The sequence below is a fragment of the Zingiber officinale genome, chromosome 9B (genome assembly GCF_018446385.1).
Source record: "Zingiber officinale cultivar Zhangliang chromosome 9B, Zo_v1.1, whole genome shotgun sequence".
NCBI classification, from domain to species: domain Eukaryota; kingdom Viridiplantae; phylum Streptophyta; class Magnoliopsida; order Zingiberales; family Zingiberaceae; genus Zingiber; species Zingiber officinale.
Window position 1 is genome coordinate 38,729,611 of NC_056003.1, and position 27,416 is coordinate 38,757,026.

Here is a 27,416-nt window from a genome sequence, read left to right on the forward strand (position 1 = left end):
CTTTGCTCAATACTGATTGCTGATTTCTTTGCTGATTTCTTTGGACTTTTAGGGCTAAGGTCTTGCTTAGCTGCCATGGATCAATGTACATTTACTGATAAGTCAAATCTGTTAGATGATTTTGATATGGAGTCCCTATTAGATGATTTTGATATGGAGTCCTTGTTAGCTAATTTTGATATGTAGTTTAATCTTGATACTTTGCTAATTTTTTTGCTCAATACTAATTGCTGATTTCTATGCTGATTTCTTTACTGATATCTTTGGGTTTTTAAGGCTAAGGTCTTGCTTAGCTGTCATGGATCAATGTATATTTACTGATAAGTCAAACCTGTTAGATGATTTTGATATGGAGTCCCTGTTCAGGCTTGGGTCGGTACGGTATACTGTAACCAAAATTAAATACTGTATATCGTACCGAAAAAATTGATATTTTAAGAAAAGATACCGATACCGTACCGAAATTTCGGTATACCGAATTTGAGTATACCGAAATGTCGGTACGGTATCGGTAAAATACCGTCATACCGAAGTTATATATATTACATATAATATATAAAAAATAATTCTCTTGTAATGAAGGACAGTGATCATATAAGAACAAGAGTTGGGATTTCGGACCCAAATATGCAAGATTGAATATTAAACCAGCAGCTGGTGGTCCCAGGTTGGTGGCTCGCCGGAGACTCGTCGAAATCTTGCCAGAAATAATTAAATGCTAGCTGGAAAAATAGGGGAAGCATATAGGCTTCAGTCCCTACTAAAAATATCATAAATCCACCAAAGAAACAAAAGTTAAAACCCACCGGAATATCGTACAAGAATTTGCGCAAGCATAGCTCTCAGAATAGAGCTCGGTGATTAGATTTCTTTAGATTCAATGAAGGGAAAAAAATATTAGGGTTGGAGAAGAAGTTTCTAAGTTGTTGTGCATCTTCTCCGGCGACTATGTGCGGTGGTCGACTGTGGAAGGAAAGACTCACGAGTCGCGACGTGTGCGCCGACGGCGCAAGGAGAGAACATGGTTTGTGGTCGTTTAGGGTTTGGTTTAGGTTTTTAGGGGAATCTAAATTAATCATTTAATCTATAGTTACTCGGTATTTCGGTATAATGAAATATTTTAAATCGTTACTGTTACCGTTACCGACAAATTCGGTACGGTATGATACCGTACTGAATTTTTTGGTATACCAAAAATTTCGGTATTACGATATTTTTTCGATATGATTTTTCGGTATTTCGGTATTTCGATATTTTTTTCCAGCCCTATCCCTGTTAGATGATTTTGATATGTAGTCTCTGTTTACTAATTTTGATATGTAGTCTAATCTTGATACTTTGCTGATTTTTTTGTTCAATACTGATTGTTGATTTCTTTGCTGATTTCTTTGGGCTTTTAGAGCTAAGGTCTTGCTTAGCTGCCATGGATCAATGTGCATTTACTGATAAGTCAAACCTGTTAGATGATTTTGATATGGAGTCCCTGTTAGATGATTTTGATATGGAGTCCCTGTTAGCTAATTTTGATATGTAGTCTAATATGATTACTTTGCTGATTTCTTTGAGCTTTTAGGGCTAAGGTCTTGCTTAGCTGCCATGGATCAATGTGCATTTACTGATAAGTCAAACCTGTTAGATGATTTTGATATGGAGTCCCTGTTAGCTAATTTTGATACTTTGCTGATTTCTTTGAGCTTTTAGGGCAAAGGTCTTAAGCAATCTACATTTACTAATAAGTCAAACCTGTTAGATGATTTTGATATTGAGTCCCTGTTAGATGATTTTGATATGGAGTCCCTGTTAGCTAATTTTGATATGGAGTCCTTGTTAGCTAATTTTGATATGGGGTCTAATTTTGATACTTTGCTGATTTCTTTGCTGATTTCTTTGGGCTTTTAGGGCTAAGGTCTTGCTTAGCTGCCATGGATCAATCTACATTTACTGATAAGTCAAACCTGTTAGATGATTTTGATATGGACTCCCTGTTAGCTAATTTTGATACCATAAAGTAATTAGAACAACAAATTCAATCTGCAGGGGTTCAAAGTACAGGGGTTGTTACTATAATTATCAACCAACTGCAGAGATAAGAAATGCTATAGATTTCAATACTGACAAGTCAAACCAGTTTGATGATTGTGATAATATGGAGCAGCAAACAGACAAATCATCTGCATTTGCATTGGACACTAGCATGCCCCTGTTAGCTAATTTTGATAAGACCATAGAGCAGCAATTAGAACAACAAATTCAAAATACAGGGGTTATTTCTGATAATTACCAACCGACTGCAAAGATAAGAAATGCTACAGATTTTCAAAAACTATGCATACCAATTATTCGTGTAAAGAAGATTGTAAAGAAGATAATGAAGCCGGATAAGAATGTTATGTTCTCAGATGATGCACTGGTGCTTTTAGCCAAGGCATGTGAACTGTTTTCTTTAGAGCTGACACATAGATCATGGATGCACACAGAAAAGGCAAAGAGAAAAACTCTACAGAAAAAAGATATTACTGTCACTATAAACAGAAGCAAAATATATGAATTTTTACTTAATTCTACATCCATGGATGTAGATACGGCAAGTCCTGAAAACCCAAGTGAAACTACCCAAGTACTAGTACCTGCTGCTCTTGCTTCTGTTCCTGTTCTTGTTCCTGTTCCACTCCCTCCTGTTAGACCACCTCCTGTTAGACCTCCACAAGTATTGGTATCTGTTGGAATGTATACTTATCAAACTCTTGTTCCACCCCTTCCCCCTCAAGTACTAGTACCTGCTGTTCCTGTTCCACCCCCTCCTGTTCAACCATCTCCCCCTCAAGTACCAGTAACAGTACCTGCTGCTCATGTTCCACCCCCTCCTGTTCGACCCCCTCAAGTATCAGTACATGTTGAAATATATACTTATCAAGCTCCTGTTCCACCCTCTTCCCCTCATCAACCAGTACCTACTGGAATATATGCTCCTGTTCCACCCCCTCCCCCTTATCTACCAATACGTGCTGGAATATATGATCATGTTCCACCCCCTCCCCCTCGAATACTAGTACCTGCTGGAATGTATGCTTATCAAACTCTTGTTTCACCCCCTCCTCCTCAAGTATCAGTATCTACCGGATTGTATGGAATCTATGCTTAACAAGCTCTTGTTCGACCCCTCCCCCTCAAGTACCAGTATCTACCGGATTGTATGAAATGCATGCTTATCAAGCACTTGTTCCACCTCCTCCCCTTCAAGTACCAATATCTACTGGATTGTATGGAATGCATGCTTATCAAGCTCTTGTTCCACTCTCTCCCCCTCAAGTACCAGTACCTGTTGGACCGTATGTTTATGGTCCTGTTCCACCCCTCCCCCTTCTTGATACTTTGTTCCACCCCCTCCCCCTTCTTGGTACCTTGTTCCATCCCCTCCCCCTTCTTGGTATCTTGTTCCATCCCCTCCCCCTCAAGTACCAGTATCTATCGGATTGTATGTAATGTATACTTATCAAACTCTTGTTCCACCCCCTCCCCCTCAAGTACTAGTCCCTGCTGCTCCTGTTCCACCCCCTCCTGTTTGACCCCCCCTCCCCCTCAAGTACCACTACCAGTACCTGCTGCTCTTGTTCCACACCCTCTTGTTCGACCCCCTCAAGTATCGGTACATGTTGGAATATATATATTCATCAAACTCCTGTTCCACCCCCTCCCCCTCATCTATCAGTACGTGTTGGAATATATGATCATGTTCCACCCCCTCCCCCACAAATACTAGTACCTGCTGGAATGTATGTTTATCAAACTCTTGTATTACCTCCTCCCCCTCAAGTATTAGTATCTACCGGATTGTATAGAATGCATGCTTATCAAGTTTTTGTTCTATTCCCTCCCCATCAAGTACCAGTATCTACTGGATTGTATGGAATGCATGCTTATCAAGCTCTTGTTCCACCCCTCCTCCTCAAGTACCAGTACCTGTTGGACCGTATACTTATGGTCCTGTTCCACCCCCTCCCCCTTCTTGGTATCTTGTTTCATCCCCTCCCCCTCAAGTACCAGTATGGAATGCATACTTATCAAGCTCTTGTTCCACCCCCTCCCCTCAAGTACTAGTACCTGCTGCTCCTGTTCTACCCCCTCTTGTTCGACCCCCTCCCCCTCAAGTACCAGTACCTGCTGCTCTTGTACCACCCCTCCTGTTCGACCCCCTCAAGTATCGGTATCTGTTGGAATATATACTTATCAAGCTCCTTTTCCACCCCCACCCCCTCATCTAACAGTACCTGCTGGAATATATGCTCTTGTTCCACCCCCTCCCCTCATCTACTAGTACGTGCTGAAATATATGATCTTGTTTCACCCTCTCCCCCTCAAATACTAGTACCTGCTGGAATGTATATTTATCAAACTCTTGTTGCACCCCCACCCTTCAAGTATCAGTATCTACCGAATTGTATGGAATGCATGCTTAACAACCTCTTGTTCCACCCCATCCCCTCAAGTACCAGTATCTACCGGATTGTATGAAATACATGCTTATCAAGCTCTTGTTCCACTCCTCCCCCTCAAGTACCAGTATCTACTGGATTGTATGGAATGCATGCTTATCAAGCTCTTGTTCCACCAACTCCCCCTCAAGTACCAATATCTACTGGATTGTATGGAATGCATGCTTATAAAGCTCTTGTTCCACCCACTCCCCCTCAAGTATCAGTTCCTGTTGGACCATATGCTTATGGTCCTGTTCCACCCCCTACCCCTTCTTGGTACTTTGTTCCACCCCCTCCCCCTTCCTGGTACCTTGTTCCATCCCATCCCCCTCAATTACCAGTATCTAACGGATTGTATGGAATGTTTACTTATCAAGCTCTTGTTCCATCCTCTCCCCCTCATGTACTAGTACATGTTGCTCCTATTCCACGCACTCTTGTTCGACCCCCTCCCCGTCAAGTACCACTACCAGTACCTGCTGCTCCTGTTCCACCCCCTCTTGTTCGAACCCTCAAGTATCGGTACATATTGAAATATATATTTATCAAGCTCCTGTTCCACCCTCTCCCCCTCATTTACTAGTACCTGTTGGAATATATGCTCCTATTCCACCCCTCTCCTCATCTATTAGTACGTGCTGGAATATATGATCTTGTTCCACCTTCTTTCCCTCAAATACTAGTACCTGCTGGAATGTATGCTTATCAAAATCTTGTTCTACCCCCTCCCCCTCAAGTATCAGTATATACCGGATTGTGTAAAATACATACTTATCTAGCTCTTGTTCCACCCCCTCCCCCTCAAGTACCAGTATCTACCGGATTGTATGAAATGCATGCTTATCAAATTCTTGTTCCACCTCCTCACCCTCAAGTACCAGTATCTACTGAATTGTATGGAATGCATGCTTATCAAGTTCTTGTTCCACCTCCTACCCCTCAAGTACCAATACCTGTTGGACCGTATGCTTATGGTCCTGTTCCACCCCCTCCCCCTTCTTGGTGCTTTGTTCCACCCTCTCCCCCTTCTTGGTACCTTGTTCCATCCTCTCCCCCTCAAGTACCAGTATCTACCGGATTATATGGAATGCATACTTATCAAGTTCTTGTTCCACCTCCTCCCTTTCAAATACTAGTACCTGCTGCTCCTGTTCTACCTCATCCTGTTCGACCCCCTCCCCTCAAGTATCAGTACTAGTACCTGCTGCTCCTGTTTCACCCCCTCCGGTTCGACTCCCTCAAGTAACAGCAACTGTTAGAATATATACTTATCAAACTCCTATTCCACCCGCTCCCCCTCATTTACCAGTATCTGCTGGAATATATGTTCCTGTTTCACCCCCCCCTCCATCTATCAGTACCTGCTGGAATATATAATCCTGTTCCACCCCCTCCCCCTAAAAAACTAGTACCTGTTGGAATGTATGTTTATCAAACTCTTGTTCCACCCCCTCCCCCTCAAGTATCAGTATCTACCGGATTGTATGGAATGAATGCTTATTAAGCCCTTGTTCCACCCCCTCTCCCTCAGGTATCAGTATCTACCGGATTGTATGGAATGCATGCTTATTAAGCTCTTGTTCCACCCCCTCCCACTCAAATACCAGTATCTACCGAATTGTATGGAATTGGAATGTATGCTTATCAAGCTCTTATTCCACCTCCTCCCCCTCATGTAATAGTATCTACTGGATTGTATAGAATGCATGCTTATCAAGCACTTGTTCCACCCCTCCTCCTCAAGTACTAATATCTGTTGGATCGTATGTTTATGGTCCTGTTCCACCCCCTCCCCCTTCTTGGTACTTTGTTCCACCCCCTCCCCCTTCTTGGTACCTTGTTCCATCCCCTCCTCCTCAAGTACTAGTATCTACTGGATTGTATGGAATGTATACTTATCAAGCTCTTGTTCTATCCCCTCCCCCTCAAGTACTAGTACCTGCTGCTCCTGTTCCACCCCCTCCTGTTCGACCCCCTCCCCCCTCAAGTACCAGTACCTGCTGCTCCTGTTCCACCCCCTCCTGTTCCACCCCCTCAAGTATCAGTACATGTTGAAATGTATACTTATCAAGCTCCTGTTCCACCCCCTCCTCCTCATCTACCAGTACCTGCTAGAATATATGCTCTTGTTCCACCCCCTCCCCCTCATCTACCAGTACGTGCTGGAATATATGATCCTGTTCCACCCCCTCCCCCTTAAGTATCTGTATCTACCGGATAGTATGGAATGCATGCTTATCAAGTTCTTGTTTCACCCCCTCTCTCTCAAGTACCAGTATCTACCGGATTGTATGGAATGCATGCTTATCAAGCTCTTGTTCCACCTCTTCCCCCTCAAGTACCAGTATCTACTGGATTGTATGGAATGCATGCTTATCAAGCTCTTGTTCCACCCCCTCCCCCTCAAGTACCAGTACCTGTTGGACCGTATGCTTATGGTCATGTTCCACCCCCTCCCCCTTCTTGGTACTTTGTTCCACCCCCTCCCCCTTCTTGGTACCTTGTTTCATCCCCTCAATCAGCATATAAGTAATGTGCTTGGAGATGGAGATGGTCAGTGGCAGTGAATATAGCATGAAAAAAATTTGCTTTGTGTAAATTTTCTTTTACTGAAATACTGTGTCAGGGACAATTACTCAGCATCTTGTTGCCACACCGCAAGCTCTGCTACCTCAGCCGCAGCAGCATAACATCAAAGTAATGTGCTTAGAGATGGTTACCAAATACAGAATACTGATTGTTACCAACAGCACAGCAGTGAATATAGTATGAAATAATTTTTTTTAGTGTAAATTTTCTTCTACTGTAACCAGAGAATACAGAATACTTTGTCAAGGATAGTTATCGATTGCTATATTGATTGTTAATAGAGAAAATCTTTTTTTCCTCTTGTTCTTTACCCTGTCAAATTTTGTTATCCTCGAATGTATACTTATGCTATTCCTGTTCCACCCCCTCCCCCTAGAGTACTAGTACATGCTACTCCTATTCCACCCCCTCCTGTTCGACCCCCTCCCCCTCAAGCACCAGTACCAGTACCTGCTGCTCCTGTTCCACCCCCTCCTGTTCGACCCCCTCAAGTATCGGTACATGTTGGAATGTATACTTATGAAGCTCATGTTCCACCCCTCCCCCTCATCTACCAGTACCTACTAGAATATATGCTCCTGTTTCACCCCCCTCCCCCTCATCTACCAATACGTGCTGGAATATATGATCATGTTCCACCCCCTCCACCTCAAATACTAGTACCTGCTGGAATGTATGCTTATCAAACTCTTGTTCCACCCCCTCCTCCTCAAGTACCAGTATCTACTGGATTGTATGGAATGCATGCTTATCAAGCTCTTGTTCCACCTTCTCCCCCTCAAGTACCAGTATCTACTGGATTGTATGGAATGCATGCTTATCAAACTCTTGTTCCACCTCCTCCCTCTAAGTACCAGTATCTACTGAATTGTATGGAATGCATGCTTATCAAGCTCTTGTTCCACCCCTCCCTCCCCCTCAAATACCAGTACTTATTGGACCGTATGCTTATGGTCCTGTTCCACCCCTCCCCCTTCTTGGTAGTTTGTTCCACCCTCTCCCCTTTCTTGGTACCTTGTTCCATCCCCTGAATCAGCATCTAAATAATGTGCTTGGAGATGGAGATGGAGATGGTCAGTGGCAGTGAATATAGCATGAAAAAAATTTACTTCGTGTAAATTTTCTTTTACTGAAATACTGTGTCAGGGACAATTTCTCAGCATCTTGTTGCCACACCGCAAGCTCTGCTGCCTCAGCCGCAGCAACACAACATCAAAGTAATGTGCTTGGAGATGGTTACCAAATACAGAATACTGATTGCTACCAGCAGTACAACAGTGAATATAGTATGAAATAATTTTTTTTAGTGTAAATTTTCTTCTACTGAGACCAGAGAATACAGAATACTGTGTCAAGGATAGTTATCGATTGTTATATTGATTGTTAATAGAGAAAATATTTTTTTCCTACTTGTTTTTAGAATACTGTGTCAAAGTTTGGGTTATCCTCCAATTTTAGTTGATGCCTTAGTTTCTAAAATAAATTGTCGTTTATATTAATAATAAAAAAAATAATGTAAATATGTAGCATCACTTAATAGGTAATTTTTGTTTATGCCTGTGTAACGAAAAATAAAAGTATTAATCTAAATATATAGCAACACCTAAGTTTAATGTAAATATGTAGCTTAGGCTGCATCACCTAATAGGTAATTTTCGTTTATACGTGCCCCACGAAAATTAAAAGTAATATTCTAAGTTGAGGTCATGTTCTCTTTGAATCCCACGACCCACGTGCCCCAAAATGCCCATTTTAATATATATAACATGTTTCACTTGGTCACCAATCAAATACAACATAAATGATGCACATTCCTTAATAAGCCTATCAAATATCATTGTTCTTTCCAATGTGGGACTAAACATATATCACTATATTCAACATAAAACGGTGACAGATTCTAACAGAAAGCATGAGCGCAAGTTGAGGTGGAAGCTCGCGGGAGTTAGCTGCTGAAAGGATGGGACACGGAGGTTAGGTTGGTCATCAGATTTCATCAGAAGCTCAAGCTTACAAGGTTGCACGAGGAAACCACAGTGAGCACTACCAAATTGATAACAAAAGAAATACATCCAAGCACACATCCACACCACAACACGAACCACCAACTTGAAACAGCAACTGGCCAAAATTTCGTAGCGCAGACCTGGGCGGCTGAGGACTTCCATCGCTGGCGTCGCCAGGCGTGAGGAAGACGAAGCGTGGACGAAGACAGTAGATGAAGCGGCAATTCAAGCTATAGGGTCGGGTTAACAGCTTCGGATCAGATTAAGTCACTATTTCCGGATCCAACGAAGGAGGTTTCACGTGGTCAACTTGTCAAAGGTAAAACAAGGTTACCTCCAGGTCAAAAGAGAGACGAGACAGTGTCATCAAGTCAAAGGTCAAGTGGTGTGAGTGTCGTCATCTTCATCATAGTCCTCCTAAAATCCAATGCATGGATTTTTTTTCTAAACAACTTTGCTATCCCTTACTCCTTTTAAGTTTTTGTGGTTCTTTATCCTTAAAACCATGTTTTTTCAAACTAAAATAGTTTTGAACTCAACTGTTTCCTTCAAGTTTTCTCTTATAGTTTACTTTTTATGGATCTTGTAAGGCTCTGAGAGCTGTGGAACATATAATTACTTTGTGAACAAATGGCCTATCCAATTGACTGCAGTCAAATGTCAAGTTTCCTCTTCATTTTCATTTTGAATTACTTTGCCAAACCAATCTACACTATAGTTATCAGAATCATATTAGTTGCAATTTGATTAACACAATTCATTTTGAGTCACACCCAAAATAGATTGAACCATATGGGTGAGTCGAACTGAGTCGTCTTTATCAATAATTGGTTTGATTCAATACAATTCACACTTCTGATACAACTGATTCTTTATTTTGAACTTTTCTCATCTTATGATTCCTCTTTATTTTGAACTTTTCTCATCTTATGATTCCTCCTTACAGTGGGAGATGCCAATTATGCTGACAGTGACGATGGCTACCATCCCCTGCACAATGAAGCCTTGCCAACCATACTAGGTTGCTTCCCACAGTGATGGCATGAAATGTGAGGCTATTCTTGTGGTTGAGTACCACTGAGAGTGGATATCAAATTGAAGTGTCAAATGCAGGGATTGAGGGGAGAAAAGGAAGATCTGATGGATGTACTTAAATGACTTTTTTTGACCATCCCTACTGTTTAACTGAGAGATTATTTTGGTATTTTGTTGAAGAATTAATGGCGCCTAACCTCACATGGTAACAGTGTGATTGGATACATGGTTTGTTTCTATAAGATTTGTAGTTATTTTAAATTTACCTCAAAATATCTCGGTTCCTATTTTATATTTATGCTGGTATTCTCTTTAGTAATTTTTTTATTATATAACTTGTAGAAGCACCTTTCCCCACATTTTTTTTCATTTGTTCATTTCCTTCTCGGGCTCCCTCTGGAAAATTCTCCAAAGATTGTTTGGAGAGTTACCAAAAGCTTGAATTATCATGTAGACAGTTTCATTAGAGCTATGCAAACATCAAAAATACTTGTTGCGAGCATTACAAGAGCATGAGTAAATAGAACAATTGTATCCTACCATAGGAGTTCTCTACCATCATATTGTTAATGTCCTTTGCTTCTCTTCGGTTGGAGTAGCTCGCCGGCGATGCCTCCTCTATTCATCTTGCAGACATTTATTTTAGGGTCTCCAAAGGTTTCTTAAAGTTGACCGAGAAAGAAGCAAAACTTTCCATGGAAGTGGAGTCATTGAGCATGTACTCATTGCGCCGACAGGCTAGGTGATCTTCCATCAGAGCTGCACAAAGCCATTGCTGTAGCTACTGATGTCCAACAGAAATGGTGATTTTGTTAGATGAAAGTGAGGAGAAACCACAAATCCAGTTAGCTTGCACCGATCTGAATGCCCAAATCTAGAACTTGAATTTTGGTTAAATCAGTAGCATGCTTATGATGAAGACGGTGCGAGGTTGAAGAAGAGGGCTATTTTGTAATTTGAATTTTTCCCTTATTTTCTTTTCCTCGTGTAAACAAGCTTTTTCTCCTCTTTTCACTTCCTTCCCCTTTTGTCTTAGTCCTTTTACCTTCTTTCCCTCCTACATTCTATCTTGTGAAGATCATTTCCTCGCAAAGGGATACCTTTATCTCGGCCCCATAAGTTATGTCGCAGAGATCATATGCTACATGCTATTAAATTGTATTTTAGATGCTACCAAATTACAACTTCGTGTAGGATTGAATGGTTGACTAGGGACTAAAGAGACGACTATAAAAGTCTTTTACTAATTCAAACACTCAACTGAAAAATGTTAATTCAAAGTGTACACAAACAATTAGAAGCAAATATAAATGGAGTGAAAATGTGACATTAAAATGAAAGAAATGCTAATATGATGATTCAAAGAGGTCCAGAGATGAAACTCATATTTAATCGTATTCAATCAGAATTATCTATTATAACATACAATAACAACGACCAATTCTTTATCGATTATAGTGTAAAAAGAAAAAAAAATGAAACCACTAAAACCAACCAATTCCTTGTGCTTGCACTAGGAAAAAGGTGACAATATCATATCAAGTTTGAATAGCAATACCACTGAGAAATTATTTGTTTGACAACTCTTTTGTTTCCTTCCTGTCCTCTGTTTATTCGAGTAACAACAATCAACTTTTTTTTTCTTTAGGTTAAAAGTAGCAAACAACTTTAAAGAAACAAAACCATGCATGGAACTTTTCACAACCACTGGACTGAGGCACAAAAGAACACACCAAAACTCCTTAAGCAGTGTAGAACGGTGACATTCTGAAGCTGCTTGCTGTTTGCTAAGTTTTAAGCTAAATGCACAAGGAAAGCATCTATGGACCGCGTTTAGGAATGAAGCAGTAGCAACCATTTAGTTGGTCATCAGGGATCATTCCACCACCTTTGCTGGTGTCCAGAGCCTCTAAAAGCCGCACAATCTCATCCATGTCAGGCCTTCTATCTGCATTGGCATCCCAACACCTGCGCATGATGCTAGCCATTGCGCTTGGACAACACCGAGGTACATTTGGTCGTAGGTTCTGCAATGCAATATTGAAGAATATCAAAGCATTTATTCAATAACTAAGTTTTCACTTCAGTTTCAGAAGTCCAAGTGTGATAGATATACTGATAAGAAATTAGAGATTTATGAAGAACTGAAATGTTGGATTAGCATACATGCCGAACAACAGCAGAGGAGACTTCAGCAAAGCTTAGATCAGGATATGGCATGTCACAGCAGTAGATCTCCCATAAACAAATGCCAAAGCTGTATACATCACACTTATGGTTGTAAGGCTTACCGTTGAGAACCTGCATAAGTAAAATAGGGTTTATTAAACTGATAAAATACCCAAGTTTCTTCCCATAAGTGGAAAAAAGTGACTTTGTTCCCCTCTCCAAAATTTGACAATGGATCCCTTCTCCTTTAATTCTGGTCTTTTATTTTTTATAGGTTGGAACTATTTTTTTCTTTTGCATTTCTTCTATTTGACTCCTGGTTATGATTGCATTTTCATCAAGTCACCTTCTTGAATTCAAATAAATAAATTGACTTTATTCTTTCTAGTTTATTCATTATTCAAATATAATAAGTTCAGAAATGGTCATTCATCAAATTCGTAATATCTAAATTTATAATTTCTTATCTTCCCAAGTAAATAATGTTTCGATACTTTCTTCCCTCAGTTTGTATCTTGTCTCAATATCTATCTTTCCAAGTAAATAGACTGCAAAAGTATTCAACTTTACTGTGTCAGCAAAAAGTACCTCTGGAGCCATATACCCAAGGGTACCCGTTTCGCCAGTCATATCTTTTGGATTTTGAGCCTCAACACGAGCAACCCCAAAATCAGCAATTTTGAGATTCCTGTGGGCATCCAGTAGCATGTTCTCGGTTTTGACATCCCGATGCACAATTTTCTGCGAGTGTAAATAGCTTAATCTGCAAAAAAGATGTTATCTTCCTTAGCATGATGGTTAAACACAAATGGACAACTTCTATGGAAAAAAGATCAGTTTTGACAACCCTCTGGATAGATCTAATGCAAGCTGAACCACAATCTTGAAGGGGAGTTTTTTTCGCCTATTCTTGATTAAATATTGCTTCAGTGTACCTCCTGGAAGATACTCAACAACAACACAACAGGCTCGAGTTGGATGTGAAAAATCACTGACACTTGTGGAATTCTTCGTAGGAATTTTAAGATCAGTTGTTCCCATTGATGCCCCAACAAACTGCAAGAAAGATCTTGCTCATAAACAAATTTTTTAAGCGTGAAACAAGAACATTTCATTTAATACCAAAACTTCATACACAAAGCATGTTTCCTTCAAGGTAACTTGGAACTTTGATAGTACAGTCAAAAGAGACTAAAAATAAGCATGTAAAAGCTCGACATTATGAAGATATGAAAACTGGTACCTTTGTAACATTTGGATGGCCAAGTTTATGCCAAACTGTAACTTCCTGCTGAAATGATGCCCTAAGAGCAGCAGTTTCAGCCTCTGCAGCCATACCATCTTCACCCCAGTCCAACACTTTCACTATGAATACGAAAATTATTGTTATGATTTTAGCAACCATTGTTATGGATAAAAGGAGTATATACTTGGCAAGGGATATTAGGAATATAACCAATTTGAGGTCGAAATGAAATAGCTTTCTTATTTCACATGAGTTTTGTGGTTTCTGCTGCCAATAATTGCACACACTTTAGTTCCTAATAAGCTCTAGCATAATATTTTTTCCTAACTAAATATCAATATTGTTTAAATTAGAAAAGCAAGTTTACGTTTGCCATACTGCGATATAAAGACAAAGGATCTTAAATGGTAGGTGATTCTAATTATACAAAGCAGCTGATAAGGATCAAGAAAGAAGTAGCACTATCAAAATTGCCAGCATGCATAACAATGGGCTTACACTATTCAAACCAAGCAACAGAAGTTTAGACACCCAATTTTTTGTCAGCAAAGGTCAAAGAACAATACCTGCAACGTCCTGGCCATCATAAGTTCCTCGATACACAGTTCCATATGTTCCTTGAGCGATGACATAGCGGATTTCCAGCTTCGACAGATCAATCTCCCATCCCTCCTTAGGCCTTTTGGAATCATCTTTTCCTTTGCTCCATGCCTTGTTGATTTGCTTCTCCAATTGGATATCCAAACTCTTCAAATCAATCTTGTCAGCTCTGAAGAACATATCATTGCTCCCAAAGCTGTCAAACCCCTTCAGTTTCGATCGCTTTCCTGCATCATCATTCACTTCCAGGGAGCCCTCCTCTTTCTCTCCACTCACGGAACTCATGCCCAACGTCCGCAAGGTTGAAACCCTTCGCTATATCCGATCTGTTTTCTGTAATACCCTTTAAAGGCACGACATCAATAAGCAAACCGATGAGGAATCAAAAAAATACACAACCCTAAAAAATCCCAACTTTATCAAAGAAAAAGCCAAAGAAGTCAAAAGAAGAAGAAAAAAAAACGATCTTTACAATCCGATAACGGTGAGAAACCCTCAACAGGCCACCCGCACGATCGCGAGGAACAAGCAAAAGGCCAGCCAATGAATAAAACCACGGCAGGCAATCCAAAGAGGCAATAAACGCTAAAAATAAGAGACGAGGAAGCAAAAAGGACTGGGGTAGGCGCCGCCGAATTCGTTGACCGATCCAGAGTCTCACCTCCTCGGACGCGTCCAATTGTGTTGCTTGCCTGCGTCCAACACCGACCCCAAATCCAAAGGCATCCATTCCATTCAGGCCTACTTTCTTTACTTCAGAAGAAAGAGAGATTGGCATCACCAGCGGCGTCACCGCAACGCGCGACAGAGAGAGATTGGCGACAGTGCTACGCCTTCCGCCAACGACAGAGTAGACCGGTCGCGCGTGGCCGAATTACTTACTGAATTAACCCTAATCTTTCCTCCCTGGCAAAATTTTATTTTGACCCCTAATTTATTTACATTTTTAAGTTGCTCTTATGCAGCTGCAAAACAATTACAATGTTTTATCCCATAGTTTATAAAATAAATACAAAACATCCCTTAATTTTAGTATCATTTCTTCTCTAAAGGTTTGCTCTATTGAAATCTCCACGATGCCTTTTTCGATTTGAGGTTATTTGAAACGAAGGTTGAAGAACGATTTAATGCGCATAACCGCAGTGCTGTCATCTCTAGAGCAATTTGACATGTGTTTGGTCGACCTTGTTGCGATGGAGGAGGCCTTTAGCATAGTTTATTCTTACTGAATTCTCACTTTGTTTGTTTCATCGACACATCTTCTATCGATCAATATAACTCATCAGTCTGTTCTCGAGATCAGTTAAGTTGTTGCAATTTAAGATATCGTAATAAAATAATAATAGTATAATAATAAGATTTAATAGACGAATAATCTTAACGGAATTTTTAAAAAAAAATTTGAAATTTTTCGGAACTCATATGATGTATTTTAAGAGGATGAACTGATTAGGCTTGGAGGAAGCCTATTCAGAATACCCAATTAAGTGGGAGATGATTGAATCAATTAATCTAAGCTTATAATTATTAAACCCTAAGTATATATGTTATAAATCTAGGTCACAACCCATTCTTATCAATCTTGCCGATTTTCCTTTCCCCTCCAGATCCACTGCCTACCTCTCCTCATCGTCACCCCCTCTTCTTCTTCCCTGATCCATTATCACCAATCGATCATTAACGCCACCCTCTGCTCCTCATGGCGACGACATCTCATCGGGTCGACTACTACATTAGCCGCTACAACGTCGTCAACCGTCGGCAAGCTTCATCGCGGTAGAAAGCCAACACCGGCTGACCCTCTCGTCCGCTACTTTTCATCGTCCGCGTGGATCTATCATCACCCTTCTCTGCTCTGGCGTGGCACCACAATAGCCACCACTGGGCTTCTTTTCGATTTATCGCTTGCCGTGGTTTCGGGCGAGAAGGGAGCTGCCAAGATTAAGGTAGGGTAAGGCATCTTTTGGATTTAGGTTTGTAGAGTTCTAGACATAGATTTCTATATGGATGTGGTGCTAACTAAGGTGATTGTTTCTGGCAGTAAAGGCATTGTAGCTCCGGTCACCGAATTCCAGCACAAAGAAACCTCTGGATATCAATTCCGGCCATCACTCTCCCTAGCTGTGCGTCAACAGGAGAAGCCTTGTAGTAGGGTAAGTTGTTGAAAAATCTGATTCTCATTTAGCTTAATCAGAGTTGATGTTGGTATGGTTAAGGATAGTTAATCATGTAGTTTCGAAACGATTGAGGTTATCTGTTGGATTTGAACCAAGGTTTAGATTAGATCTGATTTGTTAATTAACCAAGGTTAATGAATTACGGTTTCTTGGTTTAATAGGAATTTCAATTTAGTTATTGGATATACATGAGGGTGGATTAATTATATGCATGTTGTTATAGGACCCTAATTTACAACAAGCCGCTTGACGTAGGATTACTTTAGCACGCGCTATATTTGAGGCGGGTACCTCCGACTTACCTTCTTTTGATATTGTCATTATGATATGTGATCCTGTCCAAACGCTGAGTCGACGGACGCTAGGGACGTGGCGCTCTCCTCTATCTCCAACCAGCTGCACCAATCTCCGGCGAACCTGCAAGGAAGTCGGGCCGGGAAGGGGTTCCCGGCGACGACCCTCCGACGCTCAAGTCAGGCAAGAGGAAAATGATGGAGTGGCTCTCAAGATGATATATTGCGTGATTGCGTACCTCCGTCGAAGTCTAAGGGCTCTTATATAGAGCTGTGGGGAGGCTTATGCACACCTACCGAGGTGTACACGTGTCCTTTACCATACCATAGTATGGGCTTCACAGAGGAGCATGTCTGACACCATACTGCTACAGTCCGAGCACGTCTCTGATGGGACAGCAGAACCTTCCGTCGTCGGATTCTGCGTATGGACTGGTCGTCGAACATGCCTGTTGTCAGAATATGTTCCCCAATGTCCCCTTGTCCTTGTCCTTGTCTCTCTTTCCCCGAGCCGAGCGTCCATCCGCTCGGCAGGCATCGGTCCGAACGGGCGTGGGTATCGGTCCGACCGGGAAGCTTCCACTCCCTCGCGTGCTCGGCTGAAACAGTTCCTTCACAGTATTACCGTTTTACGCCTCAACCAAGCGGACTACCCGCTCGGCCCGGCGACCCTGCTCACCATGAGCGTCGGAAACCCGACTCCCCCGTCGGGTTGTCTTTGATTCCGCTCGGAGCCGTTCGGCCGGTCGACCCACCCCTTCTCCGATCGGACGGACCTCATGCTGACCCTTTTGACCTTTGACCTCCATGTGGCGTTGACTCCCCTTAAAGGGGGTCCCCTGTCCGTATCGCCGGATCACTTGCCTCCCCTTCAAGTCTAGTCGAAGGAGGCGATTAGTCCGACTGACTGGACCTTTAGTTGCGCCGAGCGGCGTCTCCGTGAAACTATCTTCCGCTCGACCCCCACGGGGGTAGCTATGGCGTTAGTCAACGGCAACATTCCTCGGATCTCTTCGGAATTTGCGCCAATCTTCGACATTAAGGCCGGGCACGCGCTCTGTGCCTCGTTAAGGCGCTTATTAAATGCTCTCCCGTGGTCGAATGCCAAGTGGCGTTGCTGCCGTCATCGTACGGCGGCGGCGCCGCGGGTGACGAGACCAAGGCAGTTTGAAATGGACGGCCCGATGCGTGCTTTGGTTCTCGTGACCTGCATCCGACGGTGGAGGCCGGCCGGGCCCGACCATCCGGGTCTCTTTGCATCTCCCCACCGAAGAGTTGATGCCTGAATCCGATCGGCCAACCGCGCCCGAGCACATGATCACAATGAAGGGGCCCCTAGCCGAGATGTGGGCCAACGCTCGGGCGCGCGTCGCGATGATTCCGCTCAACAATCTGGCCAACATCCATATGCAACAAGCCACTGGGGTAAGTATGTTTTCTTAAGTCCTTTACGTATTCTTTCCGATCGGCCATTAATAATTCTTGCTTATGCCAGAGATGGGTGGAGGAGATCGCCGTCTGCAACCGTCTAGCCATGGTGGACGAGGAATTAAAGAGGTTGAAGGCTCTGGGCGGCCCGTCCGGCTCCCAAGGCCCCTCATACGCCGAGCTGCAGAAGGAGCTCAAAAAGACCCAAGACCTGTTGGCGGCTGAGCAAAAGAAGACGGCCGGTCAGGCCCACACTCTGGCCGAACTTGAACGACAGCTCAAATCACTGGACCACAAAATAAGTCTGGCAACCGAGCGAAAGAAAACGGTTATCTCCGATCTGGAGAAGAAGAATGTCGAGGCTCGGGGCCTGGAGCAACGGGTTAAGGAGCTGATGGATCAGCTGGCCGGCGAGAAGGCGGCCCAATCGGATGAAGTGACGAAGCTTGAGGCTACCTTGCAAGAACATCAGGCAGCCGCCGATGCTTCCCGAGCGGCCCTCAAAGAATACCAGGATGAGGAGCCAGACCGGGTCGCCGCATTGAGGCTGAATTACATCCGTTCGGTCGAATTCTCCGAAAAAGTATGCGAGCGGATGTATATTGCTTTTGAGCTTGCTATGACGGCCACCACAACTTATTTGAAGTCCAAGGATCATCTTCCTGACTCCGTCCTCATCCCGACCCAAGACCAAGCGACGCTCCTCGGCACCATCCCAAAGGACATTTATGACTTCCTTGAGTAGAAGTTTTTATGTAATTCGGCCGCTCGGCCAAAGACTATCCTTTTTTGTAATTCGGTCACTCGACCTTAATTCCCCTGTTTTCAATGAAAAATTTATCTGCGTTGTGCAACTTCATTTTTACTTTACTTTGCATGCTTGTGGGTGATTGGTCGGAGCCTATGACACACAACTTGGCCAACTAGGCCTCCCGAGCGGGCGTAGGTGACATTCGACTTGTCACTACTTTCCCTCGCCGCTTATCTTCAAACGTCTTTCATTCCGGCCGAGGGGTTTATAGTCGCCGGTCCGACTCTCGATATTTAACATCGGAGCTCTACGGTCTTCCGGCCGGAGGGTTTATAGTCGCCAATCCGACTCTCGATATTTAACGTCGGAGTTCGACGGTCTTCCGGCCGAAGGGTTTATAGTCGCTGGTACGACTCTCGATTTTTAACGTCGGAGCTCGACGGTCTTCCGGCCGGAGGGTTTATAGTCGCCGGTTCGACTCTCGATTTTTAACGTCGGAGCTCGACTGTCTTCCGGCCGGAGGGTTTATAGTCGCCGGTTCGACTCTCGATTTTTAACGTCGGAGCTCGACGGTCTTCCGGCCGGAGGGTTTATAGTCGCCGGCGCGACTCTCGATTTTTAACGTCGGAGCTCGACGGTCTTCCGACCGGAGGGTTTATAGTCGCCGGTTCGACTCTCGATTTTTAACGTCGGAGCTCGACGGTCTTCCGGCCGGAGAGTTTATAGTCGCCGGTACGACTCTCGATTTTTAACGTCGGAGCTCGACGGTCTTCCGGCCGGAGGGTTTATAGTCGCCGGTACGACTCTCGATTTTTAACGTCGGAGCTCGACGGTCTTCCGGCCGGAGGGTTTATAGTCGCCGGTTCGACTCTCGATTTTTAACGTCGGAGCTCGACGGTCTTCCGGCCGGAGGGTTTATAGTCGCCGGTGCGACTCTCGATTTTTAACGTCGGAGCTCGACGGTCTTATGCGCGACTCTCGATTTTTAACGTCGGAGCTCGACGGTCTTCCGGCCGGAGGGTTTATAGTCGCCGGTTCGACTCTCGATTTTTAACGTCGGAGCTTGACGGTCTTCCGGCCGGAGGGTTTATAGTCGCCGGTTCGACTCTCGATTTTTAACGTCGGAGCTCGACGGTCTTCCGATTCGGCTGAGGATGCCCTATACTTGCGCTAATTTTCCGATTTTTTACTCTTGCATTTCAAGTATACAGCCGAACGGAAATTATACAGCATATATTACATTGGCGCACCTTTCACCTCGCCCGGTAAGGCTGGAGGTGGTTCGCACTCCATGGTCGATCCAGTTGCCATCCGTCTTCATCCTCCAAATAATAAGCACCCGAGCGGAGCTTTTTGATGACTTTGAAGGGGCCCGCCCAAGGAGCCTCCAGCTTGCCAACGTCGCCGACCTGGAATGCTCTAGGGATCACGCGCCGATTGTAGTTCTGCTTCATTCTCTGCCGGTACGCCATCAGCCGGACGGACGCCTTGGCTCGCTCTTCGTCGATCAAGTCCAACTCCATCTTCCTCCGCTCGGCATTGTCATCATCATAGTTCTGGATTCGGACGGACTCTACGCCAACTTCAACTGGGACAACTGCTTCGCCGCCGTACACTAAATGGAACGGGGTGACGTCCGTTCCCTCCTTTGGGGTCGTGCGGATAGCCCATAGGACGCCCGGCAGCTCGTCCACCCAGCTTCCTCCCATATGCTCGAACCGAGCCCGAAGAATACGAAGAATCTCCCGGTTGGCTACTTCGGCTTGACCATTGCTCTGGGGATACGCCATGGAAGTAAACTGTTGTTCGATGTCATAACTTTTGCACCATTCTTCGAGCTGTTTCCCGACGAACTGTCGCCCGTTATCATATATGAGACGGCAAGGAATGCCGAACCGACAGACTATATGCTGCCAGATAAATCTTTTGACCATCTGCTCGGTGATCTTGGCCAGTAGCTCGGCCTCCACCCATTTGGAAAAGTAGTCGACCGCCACTAGAAGAAACTTCCGTTGACCGGTCGCCATAGGGAACGAACCCACGATATCCATTCCCCACTGATCGAACGGACAGGAGACTGTAGATGCCTTCATCTTCTCCGTCGGTCGGTGGGAGACGTTGTGGTACTTCTGGCAGGAGAGGCACGTCGCGACGGTCCGAGCGGCGTCTGCTTGTAGGGTTGGCCAGAAATATCCGGCCAGCAGGATCTTCCTGGCCAGCGATCGTCCGCCCAGATGTCCTCCGCACGATCCTTGGTGCATTTCCTGGAGGATGTACTCCACGTCTTCCGAGCTCACACACTTCAAAAGTGGGCGGGAGAAAGCCTTCTTGTAGAGTTGGTCTCCCATGAGTGTGAACCGACCGGCTCTCCTTCTCAACAGCTGGGCTTCCTCTCGATCGGAAGGTGTAGCACCCGAGCGGAGAAACTCCATGATGGTTGTCCTCCAATCGCTCGGGAATGTGAGGCCTTCCATCCAGTCGATGTGTGCCACCAAGGATACTTGCTCAATTGGCTGCTGGATGACGACCGGTGATATTGAACTTGTGAGCTTGGCTAACTCATTTGCCGCCTGGTTCTCCGCTCGGGGTATCTTTTGGATAATAACTTCTCTGAAGTGGGTCTTGAGCTTTTTGAAGGCCTCAGCGTAGAGCTTGAGCCGAGCGTTGTTAATCTCAAAAGTGCCCGAGAGCTGCTGGGCGGCCAGCTGAGAGTCTGAATGGATTGTTACCCGACCGGCTCCTACATGTCGGGCTGCCTGCAAGCCGGCTATGAGGGCCTCATACTCCACTTCATTATTGGTGGCTTTGTAGTCCAGCCGAACGGATAAGTGCATCCGTTCTTCCTGGGGAGAAAGTAATAGCACACCAATCCCGCTCCCGAGCCGAGTAGACGATCCATCCACAAATATTTTCCATATAGCCTCGGGCTCGGGATTTTACACTTCGGTAACAAAATCTGCTAAGGACTGTGCCTTTATCGCCGACCGGGGTTGATACTGAATGTCAAATTCGCTTAATTCCGTTGTCCATTTGATGAGCCGTCCGGACGCTTCTGGGTTCAGCAGCACTCTTCCCAATGAGCTATTAGTCCGGACGATGATTGTATGTGCTAGGAAATAAGGACGAAGTCTCCGAGCGGCGAGGACCAAAGCAAAAGTCAACTTCTCGAGCTCCTTGTAGCGAGATTCAGCATCTTTTAAAATATGGCTCAAGAAGTACACGGGTTGTTCTTCACTGCTCGTCCTTACTAATGCCGAGCCTACTGCCTGCTCGGTTGAAGATAAATAAATACAGAGCGGCTCACCTACAGCTGGCTTGGCTAGCACGGGCAAGGAATTCAGGTATGCCTTCAGCTCCTCAAACGCCCGATCGCATTCCTCGTCCCAATGAAACTTAGTAGCTTTGCGCAGGATCTTGAAAAAAGGAAGGCTCCGGTCGGCAGTCTTGGAGATGAATCTTGAAAATGCAGTTATCCGACCAGTCAGGCGTTGTACTTCCCTCAGATTTCTTGGGGGCGGTATATCTTGCAACGCTTTTACCTTGCTGGGATTTGCCTCTATGCCCCGCTCGGTCACTATATAGCCCAAAAAACGCCCGTCTTTTGCTCCAAACAAACATTTCTGAGGGTTCAGCTTGACTCCATACTTACTCAGCGTTCGGAAGGTCTCCTCCATGTCCGCAAAAAGATCAGTCGCTCGGACGGACTTGATGAGAATATCATCCACGTACACTTCTAAATTACGTCCGATATGCTCTTTGAATACTTTGTTCATCAAGCGCTGGTAAGTTGCTCCTGCGTTCTTCAATCCGAACGACATTACATTATAGCAGTAAGTGTCGTCGGCTGTGACGAAACTAACCTTTTCTTGATCTTCTCGGGCGAGCGGCACCTGATGGTAGCCCTGATAGGCGTCTAGCATGCATATTAACTCGCACCCGGCTGTGGAGTCCACCAGTTGATCAATCCGGGGTAGAAGGTAGAAATCCTTTGGGCATGCTTTGTTGAGATCCCGGAAATCGATGCAAACCCTCCACTTGTTGCCCGACTTGGAGACTAGCATCACATTTGCGAGCCAGCTCGGGAACTGGACTTCCCTTATATGGCCGGCCTCCAGGAGTTGCTCAACCTCCGCTCGGATGATGGCGTTTTGTTCGGCGCTAAAGTCCCTCTTCCTTTGCTTCACCGGCCGAGCGTCCGGTCTGACGTGAAGCTCATGCTGTACTATACTTGGCGAAATCCCCGGCAGCTCATGCGTCGACCAAACGAAGACGTCGCAGTTTCTCTGGAGACATTTGATCACTTCCTTTTTCTGACTCGCCTCCAGATCGGCCACAATGAATGTGGTGGCCTCCGATCGGGTCGAGTGGATCTGCACCTCCTCTTTTTCTTCATAAACCAAAGAGGATGGTTTTTCGGTTATGACGTTCACCTCGATTCGTGGCGTCTTCCGCGCGGAATTAGATTCCGCTCGGACCATTTCGACGTAGCATCGCTGAGCCGCCAGCTGGTCTCCTCGTACTTCTCCATTTTATCTTCAACCGGAAACTTAATTTTCTGGTAGAAGGTGGAGACGGCCGCTCGGAACTCACTGAGCGCGGGTCGCCCCAGGATAACATTGTATGTTGAGGGAGAGTCGACCACAATGAAGTTGGCAGTCCGCGTCCTTCTGAGCGGCTCTTCTCCCAATGAAATAGTCAGTCGGACTTGTCCGACCGGTAGAACTTCATTGCCCGTAAACCCGTAGAGGGGGGTTGTCATGGGCAGCAACTCGGCTCGATCAATTTGCAGTTGGTCGAAGGCCTTTTTAAATATAATATTGACCGAGCTACCTGTATCAATGAAAATACGATGAATAGTATAATTAGCTATTACCGCTTTGATGATGAGGGCGTCGTCATGTGGCACTTCGACTCCCTCAAGGTCCCTGGGCCCGAAGCTAATTTCGGGCCCGCTCGCCCGTTCTTGACTGCAGCCGACCGCATGAATCTGGAGCTGCCTGACACTTGCCTTTCTTGCTCTGTTGGAGTCACCTCCGGTCGGCCCGCCAGCGATGATGTTGATTTCGCCGCGGGACGTGTTGCTTTTATTTTCTTCCTCCCGTGCGGACGGCCTAGGCCGCTCCTTAGATACCCAGGGATTGTCCTCGTGCCTCTGAGGATGATACAGCTCGGGAGACTGTCATCGATCGGCTTCACGGTGTCGCTGTCGCCTGTCGGATGATGGCGATCGACGGCGGCCACTCCGGGGAACGGGGTGGCCGATCAGGGGAAGGCTTCGGCAATCTCTTGTATTATGCGTGTCGGTCCGGTGGAACGAGCAAAACATGGGGGTCCATATCTTCTTTTTTGGTTTGGGTCGCTCGGCGGATACCTCTTGGATGGCGTGGGATCTTGCATGTTGCTGAGGGCGGGCTGCTTCAGCTCGTGGTCCTCTGGACGGCTAGTGGCCAGTGAGCGGTTTCCACTCGGCAGGGGCTAGCTGCTCGGTTGGAGCTTCTTTCCTTCGGGCCGCCTGGGCTTCCTCCACATTAATGTACTCATTGGCCACGTGTAACATATGATCATAGTCTCGGAGCGGCTTTCGAATAAGTGAGCGGAAGAAGTCACCGTCCATGAGGCCTTGCGTGAACGCATTCATCATTGTTTCTAAGGTGGTCGTTGGAATATCCATGGTCACCCGGTTGAATCGCTGGATGTAAGCTCGGAGTGACTCCCTAGGCTCTTGTTTGATGGCGAATAGACTGACACTAGTCTTCTGGTAACGCCGACTGCTTACAAAATGGTGGAGGAAGGCCGTGCGGAACTCCTTGAAACTTGTAATGGATCCGTCCGGCAGCCTCCGAAACCACCGTTGCGCCGATCCTGAGAGGGTGGTAAGGAACACCCAGCACTTTACTCCATCTGTGTATTGATGTAGGGTAGCTGTGTTGTCAAACTTACCTAGATTGTCGTCCGGGTCGGTGGTTCCGTTATATTTCTCGATCGCCGGTGGAACATAATGCTTTGGCAGAGGGTCTCGCAGGATGACCTCTGAAAATTACCGGTTGATCCGCTCGGGGGAGGCGTCCGTTCGGGGAGCTTTACCTTTTCTGTGGTTTCGCCTGGTCGCCTCGTCGGATGAAGATCCTCGATCCAGGTTAGCGGGTGCGATTTTAGGAGGCGTACGAAATAGGGCCCAATGAAATGGAATCGTGGCCGGTGGTGCTTCCGCTCGGCCTCCCGACGCGGACGTCGCTTGTTGCTCCATCCGCTCGGCTTGCGCCTTCTGTTTCTGTTGCTCCACGAGCTTAGCTGCTCTTGCCTCGATTAGAGCGTCGAGCTCCTCCTAGGAGAGCATCACGGGGTGCGGTCGTCCAGCTTCGTCCATCTCTTCCGCTCGGATGCAGGTGCGTTCCCACAGACGACGCCAATTTGATCCTGTCCAAACGCTGAGTCGACGGACGCTGGGGACGTAGCGCTCTCCTCTATCTCCAACCAGCTGCACTAATCTCCGGCGAACCTGCAAGGAAGTCGGGCCGGGAAGGGATTCCCGACGACGACCCTCCGACGCTCAAGTCAGGCAAGAGGAAAATGATGGAGTGGCTCTCAAGATGATATATTGCGTGATTGTATATCTCCGTCGAAGTCTAAGGGCTCTTATATAGAGCTGTGGGGAGGCTTATACACACCTACCAAGACGTACACGTGTCCTTTACCATACCATAGTATGGGCTTCACAGAGGAGCATGTCTGACACCATACTGCTACAATCTGAGCACGTCTCTGATGGGACAGCAGAACCTTCCGTCGTTGGATTCTGCGTATGGCCTGGTCGTCGAACATGCCTGTTGTCAGAATATGTTCCCCAATGTCCCCTTGTCCTTGTCCTTGTCTCTCTTTCCCTGAGCCGAGCGTCCATCCGCTCGGCAGGTATCGGTCCGACCGGGAAGCTTCCACTCCCTCGCGTGCTCGGCTAAAACAGTTCCTTCACAGTATTACCGTTTTACGCCTCAGTCGAGCGGACTACCCGCTCAGCCCGGCGACCCTGCTCACCATGAGCGTTGGAAACCCGACTCCCCCGTCGGGTTGTCTTTGATTCCGCTCGGAGCCATTCGGCCGGTCGACCCACCCCTTCTCCGATCGGACGGACCTCATGCTGACCCTTTTGACCTTTTACCTCCACGTGGCGTTGACTCCCCTTAAAGGGGGTCCCCTGTTCGTGCCGCCGGATCAATATGTATAGTATGTTATAACTAGTAGTAATTGTTATGTTTATATCTGCTTTGGTGTGTCACTACTTGATACCTGAGGTATGTCTTTATTTTATCTGATATGTATTTAGGCCTATATCATCTTGATTCTTGCCTGTGTACTTATGTTCATAAAAATAGTGACATACAATGCATTACTGGGTTCAGGACTAGCTACTAGTTATACTTGGCATGTGTACCTAGACATTATGATACCTAGTTTATTGTTATGGATTCATTGTTCTTTTTGGTACATATTAGATGGAGGCGTATGTTGTCAGGTGTTACATGCTTTAGTGGCATACACCATCTTGCATGATTGCATGCTGAGTGATTGTCGGCTCCTTTGTAGTTGAGCACGTCGTCAGTTACATGATCTGCACACACAACCACTCATGGGTTAGTGGTACATCAGGCAGGGTGTGTGCAGTTGCTCTGTTAGGGCTCCGCTCGGCTGCTCATGGGTAGTGGTGATGCAGCATGGTAGTGGATAGGGATCCCTCCTCTTGACTATGACACAGGGAGATGAGAGCTTCGGCTCCCTCATTTAGTTGGGGTAGGAGGATAGGTGTGCTCCGACGGCATCCTGTCCATTCGGTCACTCAAGAGTAGTGACGGCAGAGTCCACAATTGTCATAGCCTTACCCAATCGACCTCATCATCGCGATGATGGTGGCAGACTGGCGTCAGGGGTGACTATGTCATTTGCATCATATGCATGGATTGCATTTATTTGTGTGTGATTGCTGCATTTTGGTGGCTGCATATGATTGACATGCATACAGGAGACACTATGTATTTGGTCTGACGATCCAACATCTGTTTGTATGGTTCTCACCCTTATGTCAATAGGAGATCCTGGTGAGTACAGTTTTCTCCATTGTTTAGTTTTACATTACCTTTTATTGTTCAGGAGACTGTACTGCATGACTATTACTGATAGTTATATTTTACTATGCATGTCTGCTCGATACCCGCTGAGTTCATTAAACTCACTCCGTTGATTTATGCCTATTTCAGGTTGAAGCCGTTAGGAGGTTCCCACAGCTAATCCCCTCTCTATGTCGCTACGATTTCTATGTCTGGTCTTTTGGTTTCCTTGCTATATGTCCTACCAATTGGTGATGTGTAGTTTTTACATCCGTGGATTTTTATATCGAGTTTAATTTGGGTATGCTACTCTCGTTTTCCGTTGCGAAGATTTTCTAGGTAAGTTGGTTTTTTTCCTCGTTGTAGTGGAGTAGGTATTATATATATCTACGATGTTTTAATACCGTTTCACTTCTTTTCATATTATGTTATCAGTCGGAGGCTGTCTTTATTAAACTACATGGAATATTTTATTTACTTTATGATATATGTTCGACCGTGTTGACTAAGAATTGTGAGACCCCGAGGACTATATATTTCCGGATTCA

The 27,416-nt window shown here is 45.3% G+C and overlaps 2 protein-coding genes across 4 annotated transcripts; one reads left to right on the forward strand and one right to left on the reverse strand.

Annotated features, from left to right (window-relative positions):
* The first annotated feature begins 948 nt into the window (after positions 1–948).
* Positions 949–3,142, forward strand: LOC122022947. The gene is made up of 5 exons (XM_042581050.1): positions 949–1,024; positions 1,401–1,512; positions 1,574–1,580; positions 1,702–1,799; positions 2,038–3,142. Exons 1-5 carry the CDS (start codon positions 949–951, stop codon positions 3,140–3,142), a joined length of 1,398 nt encoding a protein of 465 aa, XP_042436984.1.
* Positions 3,143–11,643: 8,501 nt separating this feature from the next.
* On the reverse strand, positions 11,644–14,995 carry LOC122024330 (serine/threonine-protein kinase STY13-like). 3 transcript variants are annotated; one of them, XM_042582943.1, is made up of 7 exons: positions 14,782–14,995; positions 14,087–14,453; positions 13,518–13,639; positions 13,122–13,330; positions 12,863–13,037; positions 12,272–12,406; positions 11,644–12,132 (listed from the first exon to the last, which is right to left on the reverse strand). In XM_042582943.1, the coding sequence occupies exons 2-7, from the start codon at positions 14,403–14,405 to the stop codon at positions 11,926–11,928; spliced, it is 1,167 nt and encodes a 388-aa protein (XP_042438877.1). In that variant the 5' UTR covers positions 14,406–14,453; positions 14,782–14,995; the 3' UTR covers positions 11,644–11,925. The 3 variants fall into 3 exon arrangements, with proteins under 3 accessions (XP_042438877.1, XP_042438876.1, XP_042438875.1); XM_042582942.1 differs by having other exon boundaries at positions 14,087–14,463; XM_042582941.1 differs by lacking the exon at positions 14,782–14,995 and adding an exon at positions 14,593–14,753 and having other exon boundaries at positions 14,087–14,463.
* Between the last annotated feature and the right edge of the window lie 12,421 nt (positions 14,996–27,416).

Excerpts from the sequence above, each read along its gene's own strand:
- LOC122022947 (XM_042581050.1), top strand. The coding sequence starts at position 949 with ATGTGCGGTGGTCGACTGTGGAAGGAAAGACTCACGAGTCGCGACGTG. Across the intron at positions 1,025-1,400 it reads CGGCGCAAGGAGAGAACATG|AGCTAAGGTCTTGCTTAGCT; the intron begins GTTTGTGGTCGT and ends TTGGGCTTTTAG. Across the intron at positions 1,800-2,037 it reads GATTTTGATATGGAGTCCCT|GGGTTCAAAGTACAGGGGTT; the intron begins GTTAGCTAATTT and ends TTCAATCTGCAG.
- LOC122024330 (XM_042582943.1), bottom strand. The coding sequence starts at position 14,405 with ATGAGTTCCGTGAGTGGAGAGAAAGAGGAGGGCTCCCTGGAAGTGAAT. Across the intron at positions 13,640-14,086 it reads TGATGGCCAGGACGTTGCAG|TGAAAGTGTTGGACTGGGGT; the intron begins GTATTGTTCTTT and ends TCGTATTCATAG. Across the intron at positions 12,133-12,271 it reads CCTCTGCTGTTGTTCGGCAT|AACCTACGACCAAATGTACC; the intron begins GTATGCTAATCC and ends ATTGCATTGCAG.